The 17,673-nt window shown below is 47.9% G+C and overlaps 6 protein-coding genes across 6 annotated transcripts; 3 read left to right on the top strand and 3 right to left on the bottom strand.

Annotated features, from left to right (window-relative positions):
• Positions 1-428: 428 nt before the first annotated feature.
• Positions 429-2,621, top strand: V1508DRAFT_381862 (uncharacterized protein; the record flags this gene model as incomplete). The annotated part of the gene is made up of 3 exons (XM_066937710.1): positions 429-600; positions 1,024-1,737; positions 1,790-2,621. 3 exons carry the CDS (start codon positions 429-431, stop codon positions 2,152-2,154), a joined length of 1,251 nt encoding a protein of 416 aa, XP_066797661.1. The 3' UTR covers positions 2,155-2,621.
• A 277-nt stretch (positions 2,622-2,898) lies between these two features.
• V1508DRAFT_381860 (uncharacterized protein) lies at positions 2,899-4,784 on the top strand. The gene is made up of 2 exons (XM_066937709.1): positions 2,899-3,326; positions 3,390-4,784. The coding sequence occupies exons 1-2, from the start codon at positions 2,992-2,994 to the stop codon at positions 4,498-4,500; spliced, it is 1,446 nt and encodes a 481-aa protein (XP_066797660.1). The 5' UTR covers positions 2,899-2,991; the 3' UTR covers positions 4,501-4,784.
• A 281-nt stretch (positions 4,785-5,065) lies between these two features.
• V1508DRAFT_402589 (succinyl-CoA synthetase-like protein) lies at positions 5,066-6,339 on the bottom strand (the record flags this gene model as incomplete). The annotated part of the gene is made up of 6 exons (XM_066938495.1): positions 5,066-5,579; positions 5,633-5,713; positions 5,768-5,876; positions 5,927-6,020; positions 6,077-6,183; positions 6,297-6,339. 6 exons carry the CDS (start codon positions 6,337-6,339, stop codon positions 5,066-5,068), a joined length of 948 nt encoding a protein of 315 aa, XP_066797659.1.
• Positions 6,340-7,280: 941 nt separating this feature from the next.
• Positions 7,281-8,903, bottom strand: V1508DRAFT_350361 (uncharacterized protein; the record flags this gene model as incomplete). Its single annotated transcript, XM_066936783.1, has 2 exons — positions 7,281-8,179; positions 8,231-8,903. 2 exons carry the CDS (start codon positions 8,901-8,903, stop codon positions 7,281-7,283), a joined length of 1,572 nt encoding a protein of 523 aa, XP_066797658.1.
• Positions 8,904-10,671: 1,768 nt separating this feature from the next.
• V1508DRAFT_381852 (uncharacterized protein) lies at positions 10,672-11,843 on the top strand. Its single transcript, XM_066937708.1, has 2 exons — positions 10,672-11,430; positions 11,481-11,843. Exons 1-2 carry the CDS (start codon positions 10,695-10,697, stop codon positions 11,756-11,758), a joined length of 1,014 nt encoding a protein of 337 aa, XP_066797657.1. The 5' UTR covers positions 10,672-10,694; the 3' UTR covers positions 11,759-11,843.
• Positions 11,844-11,902: 59 nt separating this feature from the next.
• Positions 11,903-17,132, bottom strand: V1508DRAFT_275764 (kinase-like domain-containing protein). The gene is made up of 4 exons (XM_066936500.1): positions 16,752-17,132; positions 13,435-16,685; positions 13,211-13,383; positions 11,903-13,156 (listed from the first exon to the last, which is right to left on the bottom strand). Exons 1-4 carry the CDS (start codon positions 16,854-16,856, stop codon positions 11,991-11,993), a joined length of 4,695 nt encoding a protein of 1,564 aa, XP_066797656.1. The 5' UTR covers positions 16,857-17,132; the 3' UTR covers positions 11,903-11,990.
• Positions 17,133-17,673: the final 541 nt, after the last annotated feature.

Below are 17,673 nucleotides of genomic sequence, written 5' to 3'. Positions count from 1 at the left end.
CGCCGCCACCAACGCGCGGCGATTCGCTTGGTAGACGCGTTGCGGTCCAAGCTACGCAGTTACAACCCCACAAACACCACAACTCGGTGTACATGCCACAGACGTCGCGTTAACTGGCACGAAGGGCAACCTACTTTCTGGCATTGAAAAGCAACGCGTGAGTTACCCGGACAAAAGTCAAGGCACTGTTCTGGTGCCTATGGCGCCGGTCCATGCACGGCCTTCATTGCTGCGTTCTCTCAAGTGATGCCCCAAGACAACACAATTCAATTGGACAATCCCAACAATCTTCACAACAGGCTTTTTTTTGCCTCCATCGCCTCCTTCTCTCGTCGACTGATCTATACCTCCACGATCCCGACTATCAGGTTCTGATTTTCTTTAGTTTTACGTGCATTCAGCTCCTGCTTCGACCTCACACTATAACAATGGCTGAGCCGATCAGAAACAGGCGCGTCGGCGATCTCGCCAACGCGGCTCCGACCCCTCAGAACACTCCCGCGTCGAACACCTACATCGCCTCCCGTGCAACCGAGCCGAGCGTCTCCACCATCCAGGAAGAGGGTACGTATTTTTTTGTATTTATGTGCATATTCTGCAGTTCAAATGCGCTGGATTTGTCGGGTGTGCAGGCAATGTTGTGAGCGGCGATTGCGTGCGAACTGGGCGAGTCTGAAAGATTTTACGTCTCATCACCGGAAGCGTCGACCACAGGTCATCTGGAATGTTGTTTAGTATTAAATAAAATCGCCGGGGTTTCAAGCGGGTTCTATACTCTCGGAATGTCTTGGATTTTCCGGAGGTTAGCAACGGTTCGAGCGCGGCGTTCGGATGATCGTTTGTTGGAGCGCGCATTCGTACCCTGCTTTGTTGGGAGCGGTACAACTTCGGTCTCAACGGGTTACCCACAACGTCGCGCAAATCATACTCACTTTCAAATAAATTGCCTGCTGGCTCCATCCTTTGATATTTGCTGGAATTGTCTTTTTTGAGATTGTGAATCAATACTTATGCTTCTACCAGATAAAGCTGCTGTCGCCGGACTTGCCAACAACCCTGCGCTGATCTCGATGATCGAGGGTAAGCTCGGTACTCTTGTTGGACGTTCGTCCGGCTACATTGAGTCCCTTCCGGGGCCAGTCAAGCAGAGGATTAGTGGCCTCAAGGGGCTGCAGAAGGAACACGCTACTCTTGAGTCCGAGTTCCGAAAAGAGATCCTCGAGCTTGAGAAGAAGTACGCGGAGAAGTACAAGCCATTGTATGAGCGACGTGCGAAGATAGTGGCTGGCGATGTCGAGCCCACTGAAGACGAGATTGCCGCTGGCAAGGATGAGGATGAAAATGAAGAAGTCCTAAAGAAAGAAGTGGAAGAGGATGAGGAAGGGCAGGAGTCTCCAATCCCTAAGGACGCCAAGGGCGTTCCCGAGTTCTGGCTGACTGCGATCAAGAACGTACCTGCTCTGGCGGAAACCATCACCGAAAAAGACGATGAAGCATTGAAGTATTTGTCCGATATTCGAGTCGAATTCATTGAGCAGCCTGGTTTCAAGCTGATGTTCGAGTTTGCTGAGAATGAGTTCTTCAGCAACAAGGTTATCACCAAGACTTATTTCTACCAAGACGAGACCACCTTTGATGGCGATTATATCTACGACCACGCACTTGGAGACAAAATTGAGTGGAAAGATGGCAAGAACTTGACTGTCCGAGTCGAGAAGAAGAAACAGCGAAATAAGCGTAGGTAAAGGTTGTGGAAATATGAGACATATATATTGACTGAAATATGCAGACACCAAAGCCACCCGTACTGTTGAGAAGCTTATTCCGATCGAGAGCTTTTTTAACTTCTTCAGCCCTCCAGTTGCTCCTGAGGACGATGACGACGAAGACGAAATTCCGGAGGATCTGGAGGAGAGATTACAACTTGACTACCAACTTGGTGAGGAGATCAAAGAGAAGCTTATCCCACGAGCGGTTGACTGGTATACTGGGGAAGCCTTGGACTACGACGAGCTTGACGAATTAGATCCAGACGACCTGGAGGACTACGAAGACGAAGATGACGACGATGAGGAAGATGATGACGAAGATGATTCGGATGAGGAAGGAGACGCGAAGCCAAAGCAGGAGGCTGCTGAGTGCAAGCAGTCATAAATATTAGATTTTTTCCATCATTTTCTCATTAAATAGGACATTTACAGTCTCTATATAACTGCGGTTCTGTTGTTTATTTTGTTTGTGTTTTGTTGTCAATAATGTACCGTTTTGTTTAAGACCATATTTTGTTGTGTATGGTGTTTTATTTTGTTGGTTTTGACGAATCACTCCTTGCTAAGCGGTTTGTTTGATGCTTGATAGTTATTATGTAATGGTGGTAGTGCAACGAGACTAAAATGGTATTTATCGCATCAACAGTGCCGTACAAGTCTGGAAACATCCGAGGTTGCTGGCCTGCCGCACTAAATAGGCGCGATTTAGTATTGATTTAAGTCAGTCCGTTACTGACTGGGGAGTATGCAGAGATCGTATTTGTAGTGATTGCATATGAACGTGTCGGCGATACGCATATTCAATTTTCCATCAATACATAGTATCCTGGGGTAACTAATAGAATATTTTGCAATATATGATATTCTCTTGGCGCGAGATGGATGATCCGGTCCTTGCATTTAGGATTTAGCGCAAGACAGAATATTTGGCTATACCTATAGCAACGAGAAGGTTAGGGTTATCCAATTTGCCCGTCAGGAATGCACACTTGATTTAGACGGCCACCAAACCGCGGTGGCCACTATGCACCGCCACGAATGGCGTTATTTGCTGCGCCACCTGCGCGCAATTCTGTTCGAGGCGAGTGACTGATATTTTGAAAGTTTTGAAAGCGGACTCGACTTGCCCCGGAAGACCAAAGAACGTATTTTTTCAATATTACTCAACCATTTCCACTAGACCACTCACAACCCCAGTCACACAGTACAAGACGATACAACAATGACTTCCCCGAAGATCATCAACAACGACCTCTCGCAGTGGCTCCATAACTCTGTCAAGCTTAGCACATCTCCGCAAACCTCGTTCCTCCCAGCCGCGTCGCCGTCTCACTTCTCCGGCTCGCCCCCCCAGTCCTACTTCCCACTTTCGAGCCGGCGCTCGTCGATGAAGCTTCCTCCTCCGAAGGTCCTGAAGCCGTTCGCGACAGAAGACATCAAAATCCTTTTGCTTGAGAACGTCAATCAGACCGCGGTCGACATCCTCAAACAACAAGGTTATCAGGTTGAGTTCCACAAGACTTCGCTGAACGAGGAAGAGCTCATTGAGAAGATCCGGTAGGTGCATTAGTTGGAATTTGACTTACACGCACCAGGCAGGCAGTTAACTAACGCCAACAGTGACGTCCACGCGATCGGTATCCGTTCGAAAACAAAACTGACCTCTAGAGTTCTCGCGGAAGCCCGCAATCTCGTCGTGATCGGCTGTTTCTGCATCGGTGTGAACCAAGTCGACATCGAATATGCGGCCAAGCACGGCATCGCAGTTTTCAACTCCCCGTTCTCCAACTCGCGCAGCGTTGCTGAGCTCGTGATTGGAGAGATCATTGCGCTCGCCAGGCAGTTCACAGATCGCTCTAATGAGATGCACAACGGCGTATGGAACAAGGTCTCTGCCGGATGCTGGGAGATTCGCGGCAAGACACTCGGTATTGTTGGATACGGACACATTGGCGCGCAGTTGAGTGTCTTGGCAGAGTCGATGGGCATGTCCGTTATCTACTACGACGTGATCCCGATCATGTCGCTTGGTATGGCTAAGCAGGTCGCTACCCTCGACGACCTTCTCACCGAAGCCGATTTCATCACTCTCCACATCCCGGCACTACCCGAAACTGAGAACCTGATCGGCGCGCCACAGTTCGCGGCGATGAAGCACGGAAGCTATCTTATCAACGCGTCCCGCGGCACCGTAGTGGATATCCCCGCTCTCATCAACGCCATGCACTCAGGCAAGATCGCCGGTGCCGCACTTGACGTTTATCCGAACGAACCCTCAAAGAATGGTCCGACGTTCCACACCGCGCTCAACACCTGGGCGGAGCAACTCCGCTCGCTGAAGAACATCATACTGACCCCGCACATCGGTGGCAGCACCGAGGAAGCTCAGAGCGCAATCGGCATCGAGGTCGGCCAAGCCCTGGTGAGGTACATCAACGAGGGCGCGACCATTGGCGCCGTTAATTTTCCCGAAGTCTCGCTTCGGTCGCTCACGCTCGAGGAGGAAAACCACGTACGCGTACTCTACGTCCATTCCAACGTCCCCGGTGTCCTGCGTACCGTCAACGAGATCTTCGCCGAACACAATATCGACAAACAGTACTCTGACTCGAGAGGTGATATTGCGTATTTAATGGCCGATATCTCGCAGGTCGATGCTGCGGATATTCGCGATTTGTACGAGAAGCTCGAGCGGACGCCATTCAAGATCATGACTAGGCTGCTCTACTAAACGCTAAATTTTGGTTTTCCTGCTGGACATTCGGTAAACGCATAGATGTGCAATAATATAAAGAATTATAAACGTTACAGGATTAGGAAAATGAAAAGTTCTGTCGGTTTTGCGTCAAATGGGAATATAATTTTAATAATTTGTAATTCATGAAAACCGTCGCTCCATAAAGCCACAGGGGTTCTCCATACTCTACGCTTTAGCAGTAGTCAAATGGCAATTTTGCTATTTCATCCCCTTATGATTTACTTTCTTACGCCGCCAGTTCGCAAGACAGGACTATCTGAACTTAGTATATCAAAATGTTCTATATCATCAAAAATATTTAAACTAAAAGTATCAAATATGAAATTTAACAACTTCACAAATTGCGGCAACACTGACTTAAGCACGAACAATATACACCTGTGTATCACAACTTGGATCTTTGAAGCTACAACCGTGGCACAGTTTATACAAAACAAGGAGCAACGTACGATATAGGAAATCCGACACTGTCGTGAAAACCATTTACAAACTGGATTTACGTTAGCCGGCCCAATCAGTAACGTATAACACGTGAAACTTACAGGTCATATTTAACAAACTCCTCGTACAAGGTCTTGCCTAGACGAGCAGGCGACTTCTCGACGGCAACACCAGCAGCAGTGAGAGAAGCAATCTTGGAGCTGGCACCGCCCTTACCTCCAGAGATAATGGCACCAGCATGTCCCATACGACGGCCGGGTGGCGCCGACACACCAGCGATGAAGGAGCACACAGGTTTAGGCTGTGCACGAGTCAAATTGTACTCCTTCAAGAACTCGGCCGCATCCTCCTCTGCCGTTCCACCGATCTCACCAATCATGATGATTCCATCAGTCTCGTTGTCATCAAGGAAGACCGTCAAGGCATCAATGAAGTTCGTGCCACTGAATGGATCACCACCGATGCCGATTACGAGACTCTGGCCGAGACCGACGTTGGTGGTCTGGTTGACAGCCTCGTACGTGAGCGTTCCCGATCGAGAGACGATGCCGATTCTCCCGCGCTTGTGGATGTGTGATGGCATGATACCAATCTTGCACTGCTCAGGAGCACTGATATCATCAGATGCTGTCAACGCGAAGAAATAGATATTAATAGAACTCACATGATACCAGGGCAGTTAGGACCCACCAATCGAGTCTTGCTCTGTGTCTTCAACATATCTACAACTCGGACCATATCGTGTCTAGATGCCATTAGACTTCGTTCAAGAGTCGCTCCGACGGAAACTAGGACCTACTGTGGGATACCTTCGGTGATGCAAACGACCAGCGGTAGCTCAGCCTTGATAGCCTCCTCGATCGAGGCAGCGGCAAGGGGAGGCGGAACGAAAATGGCCGACGCGGTCGCTAATACGATTAGCTGATTTTTCAACTAGTCTCAGCACAATCAAGCATACCACCAGTCTCCTTCACAGCCTCATCGACAGTGGCAAAAATCGGCAGTCCCAAGTGAGTCTGGCCAGCCTTCTTCGGGTTGGTTCCGCCAACGACCTAAATGTGGTTCGATTAGATGTTTGCAAGGTTGCTAATCGGATGAACTATCATACCTTTGTTCCATAATCTATTGCCTGCGTAGCATGGAAAGTACCCTGTTTACCTGTAAATCGTAGAAAACTGTCAGTATTCTTATTGTACGGACTTGACTGTAAATTTGCTGGAACGTATCATGAGAAGATGGTCGAACATGTTCCGAGGTCAACAAATCGTGAAGGCGGGGCAGACGCAATAGCGACGACGGTAACATGACGGCAACATTTCATGTGTCACCATATAATACGCAGCCACTCGAAGCTGGATTACAGGGGCTCATTGCTGTCTATTGGTTTCTTGGTTCACACCGCCTGCACGACGAGTACCACCTCGGAGAAAAATCCAGGTGTACGTCCGAGTAACAAATGCAGTACTTATCTTGGAAGAGAACTTTGGTATCGGAGTTGATTCTCAGGTTCTTAATGGTGTCGGAGTAGTCGAGACGAGACGAGGACGAGCTGAATGCTCGTCGCGGCGCATGTGTAAGAGCCCTGTGTTGTTTCATTAGAAAACGGCCGCCAGTTGGCGCAATTGCGTCCGAAAAAAAGTAAAAAATGTAGCAAAAAGTTCACATACTTGGACCCTTGTCTCACAAGGGACTTTCTGAGAGACATCATGGTTTGGGATGGAGTTAATGGGCCGGCAAATTGAGGACTGGTCGGGAAAAAAGTGGTAGTGGTTGGCGATGAGCGGCCGCTTAAGAGGGAAGAGTTGCCAGCGGAAGCGTGCCCATACTCAGGCACGCACCAAACACCCTACAGGAGCCGCGGCCAACGGTGATCATACTGGCGTATGTCACAACGATTATATTTCAATCTTTTTGCACATTTGTGAGAACAGTAATATAATTGCTACTATTATGATGTCCGGACTCTCCTAGTCTGATATTATTATATGTTCATAGTCCAGTCCTGTCGGCATCATCAATGACCCTGTTAGCTAACGGCACAAGTCAACATGCTTCCGACGCATTCCACTCCAGAGATGGCCACCATCCGATTGAGTGACCACATTAGTTGAACACCGACTAAACGGCAACACACCAGAAATAATTCGTTCAACCTAAGAATATTTGTCTAAAATTTCTATTACATAAGAAATACATATCGTACAATGTAACAATTAGCCTGCAATATGTAGTCATATCATCGTCCGCCACGGACAACAATCAACAGGAAAGACCTTTATCCACTCTACCACTGCATCGTGGTCACATCACTCTCAACCGTCTAATATGCTCTTTAATGGTGCAGCTCTCATCGGAAAGGGCGATGATAGGTCCTCCGCCACCATTTCTTGATCTAGTCGAACCTCTTCTTTGATAGAAGGACTCGAGTCGTTAGTTCTAGATCGATATCGCAACACTACGGGCCGCGACCTCGTGCCCAAATCTGGTTGCCTTCTGTCATCGCTATATTCTTCCTCGGATAACTCATCATCTCCTTGCCCTTGCTTGTCATTATTGTAATCCATATCGTCATCCTCGTCATCCGCATATTCGTCTGCATACCGCGCCTTCGCGGCTGCTTTCCGCCGATTGCGCATTCCATTGCTCGCCTGCTCAGCTTCATCGATCCCGCTTTCATACGCGCCGTTCAATAGAGACCTGTCCAACTTATCCGGATCCACGCCATCGAAAGCGCCTATTGCAGGCCGTCGACTAGCACGTCCCGACGCAGTGGTATACACCACAGCAGAAGTATCTGTAGCAGGACTACTCCGCCGCGTCGAGCTCCGTCCCTGTCGCCGCCCTTGTGCTTCATCCTCAAGATACTCCTCCAACTCTTGATCCCCATCCGCAGCATTATAGTTAACTCGCTTGCCACGAGTGCGGCCCCGATACATGCCTCCAAATTCGGCCGCAACCGCGGCTGTCTCGTCCTGTATTTGCTTCCGCTGAATTCGATAGGTCTGCCTTTTCCTCTTTTGCTCTCCTGCGTCGAGTCGCGGTAACTCGGCCGCGAGCTTTTCCGTCAGAGCCTTGGCGTGCCGAGATGTGTCTGATCTTCTAAGCTCGTCAATATATATCTGTAATTCGTCGTGTGTGCTGGCAACTGGCGTCCAGTTCACTAAGCGTTTGCGTGGATTAGTCTCCCTAAATAAACGGAACCGAGTATCGTCTGCATCGTCTTAGTATCTTTACATATCTGCAATAACCAAAAATGTCGTACTTAATCCTTCAACGAGATAATAACGCCTCCGCTCACTGTCCATACCGATCGCGGGCACAGCCAACTCGCAATTCCGATCATCCTCCAACCGATTCCCGGAATATCCTTTTAATAATATCTTTCTCACTGCTTCTGATGAAATCAAGCTCCAGTGCACCAGTGCAAGCAGAAACTCCAGCCGTCCTTCCCAGTCCAAGGTTACAAATGTATAGCCTCCTTGAAATGGACCGCTATGGTTGTGCGGTCCCCAATACGCCGAACCATGATTAGACATAGCTTCCTCTATCGCGCGGCTGGAGTGACCTGGCTCGATATACTTTTTTCTGTTCAGAACAAGACTCAGAGTCCGGCACATGAAACCATCAACTTCGGGCGTCGGCTTCTCTGAGACGACGCCTTCTTCGAAATCCTGCGGTCCCATATCCGGCACTCCCTCATACAATTCAGCAAATTTTGCTCTAAACATAACCAACACCGAAATCTCAGGAACGTTACTCGGATCTCGCGGTTCGACTATGAATTTTTTCCTTGGCGGCTTAGCAGCTTTGAACTTGGTAAGGGCCAGATCTGGCTCCGGTTCTTGTTCAGGTTCGTCGAGGACTGTCTCGCCAGGAGCAACAACGATGTCGTCGTCTCCCTCATCGTCCAAGTCCTCATCTTCATCCTCCGACATCAACTCGTCCTCTAATACTGAACTGAACTTCATCTGCTTTTGCTTCTTAGCAGACTGATTCGAGGTCGTTGACTTGGCAACTGCAGCAGCAAAAACTTCCTCATCACGTGGTCGCTTGCCATTACCAATTGCCGATGCGCCTGTGGACCTCTTAACGCTCAGTGTCGACTGCTTTTTCTGCTTCTTGGTCACCGGAGGTGCATCGTCAAGGTGGATGTCATCCGGTGGAGGCGACAGGGAGGACTCGCTGCCCAATCCGGACGATATCGATGACATTGTGCAATCTATTCAATTCAAACTTGCCGCCGTATAGTTATAATTCCTCCTCGTGCTATGTGAGTGGAAAATGAGTCGACTCGGGCTGCCTTGATTAAAATCTCACGCGTCTGTGTCGACGATACGTCTCAATTCACTGTCAATCGTTAATCAACAGCCACTCACTAAATCAAACCATCTGATCGACTGAAGTTTCCAGTGACCCGAGCCAATTGCCAGTCGAAAACTTGGCGGGTGTGTCTGGGATCGTGATCCGTCCTGTCAAAAAAGGGTCCATGGCCTGGAGTGCGCGATGCCTGTGGTACGAACCCCTTTATAGATGTTGTTTGGTTGCAATGCCAATGCCCTCGCCATCGAAGGTGGGACCTCGCCGATTCACGATCGATATAGCGCCGCCCAATAGCTCGATGAAAGCAGATGACTGGGCTGTCTCAATCTTCGCAATTGAAACAATGGCGTCATTTGGCCGGGCATATTGATAAGAATGAGGATCGAGACGAATCGTTGGCGATCGTCGATGGTAATTAATCCGGCCGGACGGATCACGATCGATCAGGCGACGAATGTGATAGCTGTAGTGCATCACTCACCTTTTTTTCCTCGAATCTTTACGGTTGCAATCCGGAGATGCTGAGTATTGTAGCTAATTGTTATTGAATGAAATATGCAGGTTAATAGTGGTCGCTAGCGTAATATCCTCGTGCAGCCGGTGCGAGCTGTATGAATCCTGAAAACTTGTGAAGCCATAAATTAGAAACGAAGAAAATTACAAAACAGAACGGCAGACTAAATATGAGACGCAGAGCTCGCGGGATTAGTTTTAAATTTGTGGCACGTTGTTGGGCACACACACAATTTTGCGACTTGGGACTCAGCGCTACCAATAGTTGACTTTTCCCCCCGTTCTCTTACGTTTCCCGGCCATTTTATATCGCTGCCTATCATGTCTCTATTCTGTCCCGCACGATGGCTTGCGGTGGTCAGAGACTCTATCTTTTAATGGCTATCAATGCATTCCGTAGATCCATTTATGTATATCTCGGTCTCGGCTGCCTCTACGTTTTGCCCCCTAGTAGTAATTCGGAGCGTGGCCAAACTTTCCCTCGTTTCTGCTGTCGATATCTTTCCCTTGCAAAAATGCCACAATCGGAACCCTCGCTTGGCTGCATATATCTGCACTAAATTTGGTCGTATCTCGAGCGAACGAAACCCGCACTGTTTCTTCTTGCTGTCCGTGAGCATCTACACTCAGTTGTCAATTCAGAACCGTATCAACATTTTCCTGCATTTTAAATTGCGCCGAAATTTATTCATTCCTATCGGACCACATATCCGGACACAAATGACCTACGTATTTGCCATATCGAATTTGTCTACGCGCCACCCGGCACGTGGCCGTTTCACACTTAAATCCGGGTAACATTTGGCTCGCATCTGCCCTAACCCAATCGTCGGACTGTCGTACATTGGCCAATTCGCCTTATAACCAACCAATATTGTCATTACGTGAACAACATGGCATCACCAGAGCCTGAGCAAGTCTTCCAAGTAGACGAGGCGCCGGACGAGACTGCAGTCTCACAACTGCGTAAAAAAGACAGCAGCAATGGGAGCAACGACGACCAAGGCGAGGAAGTTGTGAATATTTTGGAGCTTGGGATTGATCCCACCACCACCGAAACTGGAGTCGCCAACACTGACAACGAAACGAAAGACGGTGATACCGACAAGAATTTAGAGAAGTCGGTAGTCAAGAAAGACAAGAAAAAGAAGAAACGATCGCGACCGGCGCGACCACAGGTGGATCCGTCGCAAGTTCCCGAGCGGCCGCCACCGCAGACCGGCACTGTATTCAATATCTGGTATAACAAATGGAGCGGCGGTGATCGGGAGGATAAATACATTTCGCAAACAAAGGCAGAAGGAAGATGCAATATTGCAAAGGATGCTGGGTACACTAAAGCCGACAACATTCCCGGGTCATATTTTTGCTTATTCTTTGCACGCGGATTGTGTCCGAACGGGAAGAACTGCAATTACTTGCACAGATTACCTATTATTACAGACATATTCAATCCTAATGTCGACTGCTTTGGTCGAGACAAACGGTCTGACTATAGAGATGATATGGGTGGCGTTGGCAGTTTTATGCGGCAGAACAGGACGATCTATGTCGGACGGATTACCGTCTCTGATGATATAGAAGAAGTTGTGGCCCGACATTTTGCCGAGTGGGGCGATATAGAACGAAGTACGTATCAGCAAAATTATGAACCTTAGATATCATACTAATCGTAATAGTCCGAGTTCTCAATTCACGAGGCGTCGGGTTCATCACATATGTTAATGAAGCCAATGCCCAATTTGCGAAAGAAGCCATGGCACATCAATCTCTAGACCACAATGAAATTTTGAACGTGCGATGGGCAACCGTGGATCCGAATCCGCTCGCAAAAGCTCGCGAACAACGAAAACTCGAAGAACAGGCTGCTGAAGCAGTCAGGAGAATGCTGCCACCGGATTTCTTGGAACAATTGAACGCAGGCGCGTTGCAACCTGCTAAGAAGCGGAAAATGTAGATCGCGAAGATGTAAATTATGTATACTATTGCATTGAAAATAATGGTTGGCCACATAGGGTAATTAATGCACGATAAATACTAAAAACTTCATTAAATGCCAATATTCCTACGCCAAAAACACGATATTTTAACAAGATAATAGCAATGAGAAGAGATATGAGTGAGACAGAGACTATACCAACACACACTTTGCCATGTAGCTGACAAAAATCCCAGTAGTATCTGAGTCACTACCTTTGAATGTCTAAGACAATGATCTTCTCCGCAGAAAAGGAGACTACAATTGCCCACTTTGTACCCTTATCCGATTCCTTAAGCAAGGCATCAAACAAACGGCTAGCATACTGTCTCTGTGACGACGGTGCCCCGTTGATGATCTTCCGCCATCCATCTTGTGCAAGCGGGATTGTCGGAATTAGCGCCATCAACTCCGCCTTAAAATCGACTGCAAACACAGGCGCATCAGACAGCGAGCTTATGTAGCTAGACACATACTCGTGCGCCTTCTTTTCATCCGCGTCGCGTCTCTTCAATTTCCGCGCTCCACCTTTACTCTGTTTACCGCTCTTTTCGTTTCTGTCGACATCGTTATGGATGATCATGACGTCTTGAGAGACGTTCACCGGATGCTTGGAAACAGACCCGCGAGTAGTATTAAGCACCGCCTTCTCCTGTTCGTGGATTTCCTGTAAAAGGTGTGGGATAACTTCCGATCGATCAATATCAACGTCATCTCTTCGTGACATATTCTTGACCTTCACCGATTTGAAAGTGGCAGATTCATTATTCAGCAACGATTTGACAATGATAACCCAGTTCACTCCCGACGTCCTCGAATACGATACTAGCGAGTCAGGCGAAGATCCGATCGGCGCTAATTCGGCCTTGATACTGCTCGCCCAGAGTTCTTGCACGATCTCAATAGCTAATCCGTACGTCGCTGCGTCAGATGAGCTGCCAACCACAAGAACGTCACACAATGCCTCCCCTAGCTGGGGGTTTCGTTCCTCATCGCGCGACTTGGTGTGGTATTTCCCATGTCGCTGAGCAGACGAGGCTAGATGCTCCCATGCAAGGTTGAACCCAACAGCACCGACGGGCTTGTCAACAAACATGGAATGGTGATAGTATTTAATCAAACTATCATATCTTCCACCACCGGCGATAATACGGTGCTTCTTCTGGTCGATAAAGACTTGAAACATAATACCTCGGCGATAGTAACGCTCATTGTAGTTGCTCAATGGGACGAGATATATCTTTTTCGTCACGCCAAAGTGTTGCAAAAAGTTGCTGACCTTCCGTAAATGATTCGTGACAAAGATGAAGTGATCGTTGCTGTAGTTCGAAGCCTGGAACAAGCGTTGAAGGCGTGACAAGCCTTTATCGAGATCATCTAATCAGAGGAGTCTTAGCGGAAGTACAGTCGGGACCCAAATGAGACACTCACCTCTGAAGTCAAATTTATCAAGGTCATCTAGAGCTGCAGACGAGACCGTAGACTTGGCTCTAAGTTCGTTCTTGATGTCTTTCATACTAAGAGACATGTTAAGTTTGCTTAGAAGCATCAGAACAGCGGGTCGTTGAGCCTGATTTATTCGACATGCATCCATGATCATTTCCCTATGTTGTTAGTCAGGTCCTACGGACATTTTGCCTTCACGAGGTACTTACAATAAATCCGCATGATTCAAACAAAAACACACGGATGACTTCTCGGACACAAGAAACTCGTTCACGACCTCATCAAGCACTTTCATGACTTCAGCTTCCTCAACCGCATATGCTGACGGATCGCTCGACAGGATATCAAAGTCAACTTCTCCATAAGCACGAGGCTCACCACCACCACTCGGATCCTCAGATCTATAAACATTACCAAACGTGAAACTTCGCCTGTACGGCGGCGTGACTCTGGCGAGAATGCGTGCATAGGGAAGAGTCAGGTCATACGGGAGCTGCAGCACGGTACCCGCGGCATCTAATAACTGATACCGATTCGGTACGTTATAGACCGTAGACTTTGGAAACACAACTGAATGTGTCGGAACCTCCACCGCTCCATGCAGTCGGAAGATTGTCGTCAGCTTATCCTTGACCCGACCTCGCAATACCAGATCATTAACGTTAATCGCCTTTGGAATCTTATCGTAGAGAATATCTTTCACAAGATCGTGCGACTTTGAGAATAAGGCATCACGAACCTGTGATAACCAAGGAGATGCGGGATCCGTAAGGCTACGCAAAGTCTGCTGAATCATTTCGTCTTCAATGCGGACGGGCAACTGACCTGAACGAAGCAACTCCCCAGCACTGGGACGGTTCGCCGGTCTGTGATCTAACAAATGTTCGATGATCATCAACTCACGAGTCTTCTCATTAGGAAAATCGCGCGGAAACGTAATCGATGCCTTGCGAAGATTCTTCAAGACCTGAACGCGTTCCATTCCAGTTTTCAGAGGATAACACATCTCGAAGAAGATGATTCCAAGCGAATACATATCAACTTTCTCGTTGTAACTACCATCCCCGATGGCTTCAACGGCAACATAGAACGTTGTACCAACGTCAGTTGTGAGATCTTCTCCAGCAACTGCGTCGTTGCTCATGGCAACCTTCTCACTGTGCACGTTCTTCGCAAGACCAAAATCTCCCACTTTGCAATTCTGAGCCTGGTCAATGAAAATATTCGTGGGCTTCAAATCCCTATGAATAATGCCCTGGTTGTGAATATGGTTTAGAGCTTCCAAAATCTGTCGTAACAATCGCCAATACTCATCCGGATTCTGGTACAACCCGTGTCGAATCAAATCATACAGAGTGTGCTTCTCACAATACTCCATCTGAATGAATAGTGTACTCCTGATGGATTGGCCAACGATTGCTGACCGGCGCATGACGGTCCCATTGACGGACTCATTATCAGCACTTGTACCGTTATTCTGGGTGTGGTCATCCTTAGGCGTAGAATCGTCGCTGTCATAACCAAATTCAATATGAAGGTCTTGCAATGAATTCGACATAAAGTCCAAGCCGCTCATGGAGCCCAACTCTTGAGAAGCATACATCTGGAGGTCGACGTCGTCATCACCATCTTCTTCACTGTCTGTCGAAATAGCCTCGCTGATACCGTCGTCCCTATACAAATGATCCTCCTCGAGCCATGCCGCAAAATATCGAACAACGTATTGATGTGATAGCCGAGACAAAAGCATCACCTCGCTCAGAATGCTCGTGAGCTTGTTTTGGGTATGGCGAATTTTTTTTATAGCATAAAACCGTCCATCAAGCCGATTGCGCGCCCTTACAACTTCGCCATATGCACCTCGACCGAGCAGCTGACCCTCTTCGAAGTCCTGCAAATATCGCGATCGATGATTGCTGCTCGTCAAGGTGTCCTCTTTCGCAAATCTGGAGCTCCGGCCATCAATTGAAGAGCTAGCTCTTCGGATGATTACCGATGACACTTGAGGACTGTAAGCCAATGTGGTTGTGGGGATCTGAGAAGGGGCATCATTGCGTAAGAACTGCGATGGCAGTAGCTCAAATGCAGATGGACGTTTCCTGGAATTCTCTTTGAATATGCGCATGAGAAAATCATGCAATGGCTCCGACCATTCCTTAGTCTCTATGAGGTCTTGCGGAGATTCATGTTCTCTTGTAACAGACTTGCCGCAAATCATTTGCAAGAACACCACGCCGAAGTCCCAAATATCTGACTTTCTACCTGGTTTTAAATTATTGCCACCAGCGAACTCCGGAGGCGGCCACCTTCGAGCGACCAAAGACTTGGAAGGCTTATCAGTAAATGGATGATTGGTGTCCATTTCTTCAAGCCTCGCAATGTAGCTGACGTTGGATATTTTAGCAATCGTGCCAGAGTAGGGGTTGTCGCGGAATATGCCGACTGAGCGTAAGTCAATGCCTTTATGATAGAAGCCTCGTTTGTGTAAATCTTCAAGACCCTCAAGCAGCTGAATCGTCCATTCTCGGGCGACATTAATGCTAATAGTGCCAACCGTCGAAAGAAGATCGTCCAAAGTGCCGAGATTCGGATATTCAGTCAATATATCGATTACCCAGGCCGACTGCTGACGCGCTACTTTAAAATCGTAGAGCATGACGACATTATCGTGTCTGAGTATTTTCAATGAGTTGAGCTCCTCTTCAAGCGACTCTAGTTGCCGCTTGCCTTCAGACGTGTTCCAAAACTCTTCCGTCAATTCTAATTCATGAAGCAGGAAGACTGCGTCCACATTGGCTCTGTCCCCTGGCAACTGGGGTTTAACAGTATAGAATCGCCCAAGCGAACCATTGGCAATCAGCGGAACTTTTCCAACAACACGACGAAAGCTCACAATGCTGCCGTCCCAAGTTTTCGCCTTGATGATTCTGTCAAACATCACTGAATCGTCGGAGAAGTCGTCTTCAATGATGCTGGCTGATTTGGAGCGATCTCTATGTTCTTTTGCTTTATCCTTGCGACGCCGCATTTCCTCCTTAATCATTTCCTCAAGAACACGCTCCTCCTCTTGGTTTGTCTGTTCAAGGAACTTCCTCTGAGCTTCAGCTTCTTGTCTGGCCTTGACCTTCTCCTCCTCCATTCGGCGCACGCGCTCATCTTCCAAAGTCTCTTTCGCAGATTTAAGAGTGTCTTGGATCTGCTCGAGCATTTCCTGTACCGTTGTGGAAATTTCATAAATCATTTCTTCTCCGACGAGTTCCTTAGGACGAGTATTGACATAATCTGTGATCTCCTTCAACTGACTATTCCGAATGTTCTTCGGATTCTCAATTGTGATAATGGGAATCGATCTGGGATACGTCGCCGTCATTTTGACCCTCAAAACCAACGACGCAACGGCCTTTGACGCCACGTCCGGGTGCGCTTGAAGTCTAATATTGAACGACGGACTCGCAGTTTTCTGCGAACGTAAATGCGTCAGTAATCGATCGATGCCAATCAAGCTATGTACAGTCACACGACTCACATTCCATGCCGAGATTGACTCATTCTCAGAGAAATCGTCCATATAGATGGCTTTCAATGCCTCTACTTCATTTGTCTGTGTCTCTATATAATGATCCTTCGCCATATCTGTGTTCGGTTTCACTGTGCTGTAGTCGAACGATAATAAGAGTGGACAGTTATTATATTAGCCTGTGTACCGACCATGAACATAACGAATGATTCACAATCATTCATACAACTGAACGCAGTAATCGTTGTTGTCCCGTCAATTTTTATCGGTGGTGTCGTGTACGTGGTGTCGTTTCGCGTGAGTCCACCAAATAAGCGAATGCCCCAGTATTTTGGCGTGCCGGTGTAGTAACAGCAGGTATGTGAAAGGACAAATCGTAGCGGTAAAACTGCGATAACTACAAACGGTCAAGGTGCTGAACTTGACTTGGCTGCAAAGCAATGTGCAGGCAGAGCGCGTAAGAGAGCTGGAGAAGCTGTCTATGAAGCATGTGTCAGTCATTAAAATCAGAACCGCAGATGCCATCCTACGGATGATTGGATCTCAGTTGTGGAAAGTTAGCAGAAATATGCCCATACCCCTTAGCACAGCCAGCTGCTTAAGCCGCCATGGCTAGGATCTGATCTAATGTAGTTATGTGTAATAAAGAGATTGCGAGTGGGTTGGAGGTGAAAGAAGGAGGGAAAGAGTCATAGGAACGTTGGAGTAGCGCCCATCATCTAATGGTGACGCGGATGAACTGCAGCGTTGCGTTGATCCAAAGGGTGTCGTACCTTGCAACCTCGGCGCCGCGGAGGTTTTCTTAGTGCGGCGTTTCTGCGATTATGACGCTTACTGTGTATTCGTAATGGCACTCCTCAGTGTTATATCGACGACAAATTCGATGCGGCGCTTGGTACGAGGGCAAGGTTACCCTGGCAACAATTCATGA

The sequence above is a fragment of the Lipomyces doorenjongii genome, assembly GCF_038497915.1.
Source record: "Lipomyces doorenjongii strain NRRL Y-27504 unplaced genomic scaffold V1508scaffold_8, whole genome shotgun sequence".
Lineage (NCBI taxonomy): Eukaryota > Fungi > Ascomycota > Lipomycetes > Lipomycetales > Lipomycetaceae > Lipomyces > Lipomyces doorenjongii.
This window is presented reverse-complemented; position numbering and strand designations above follow the sequence as displayed.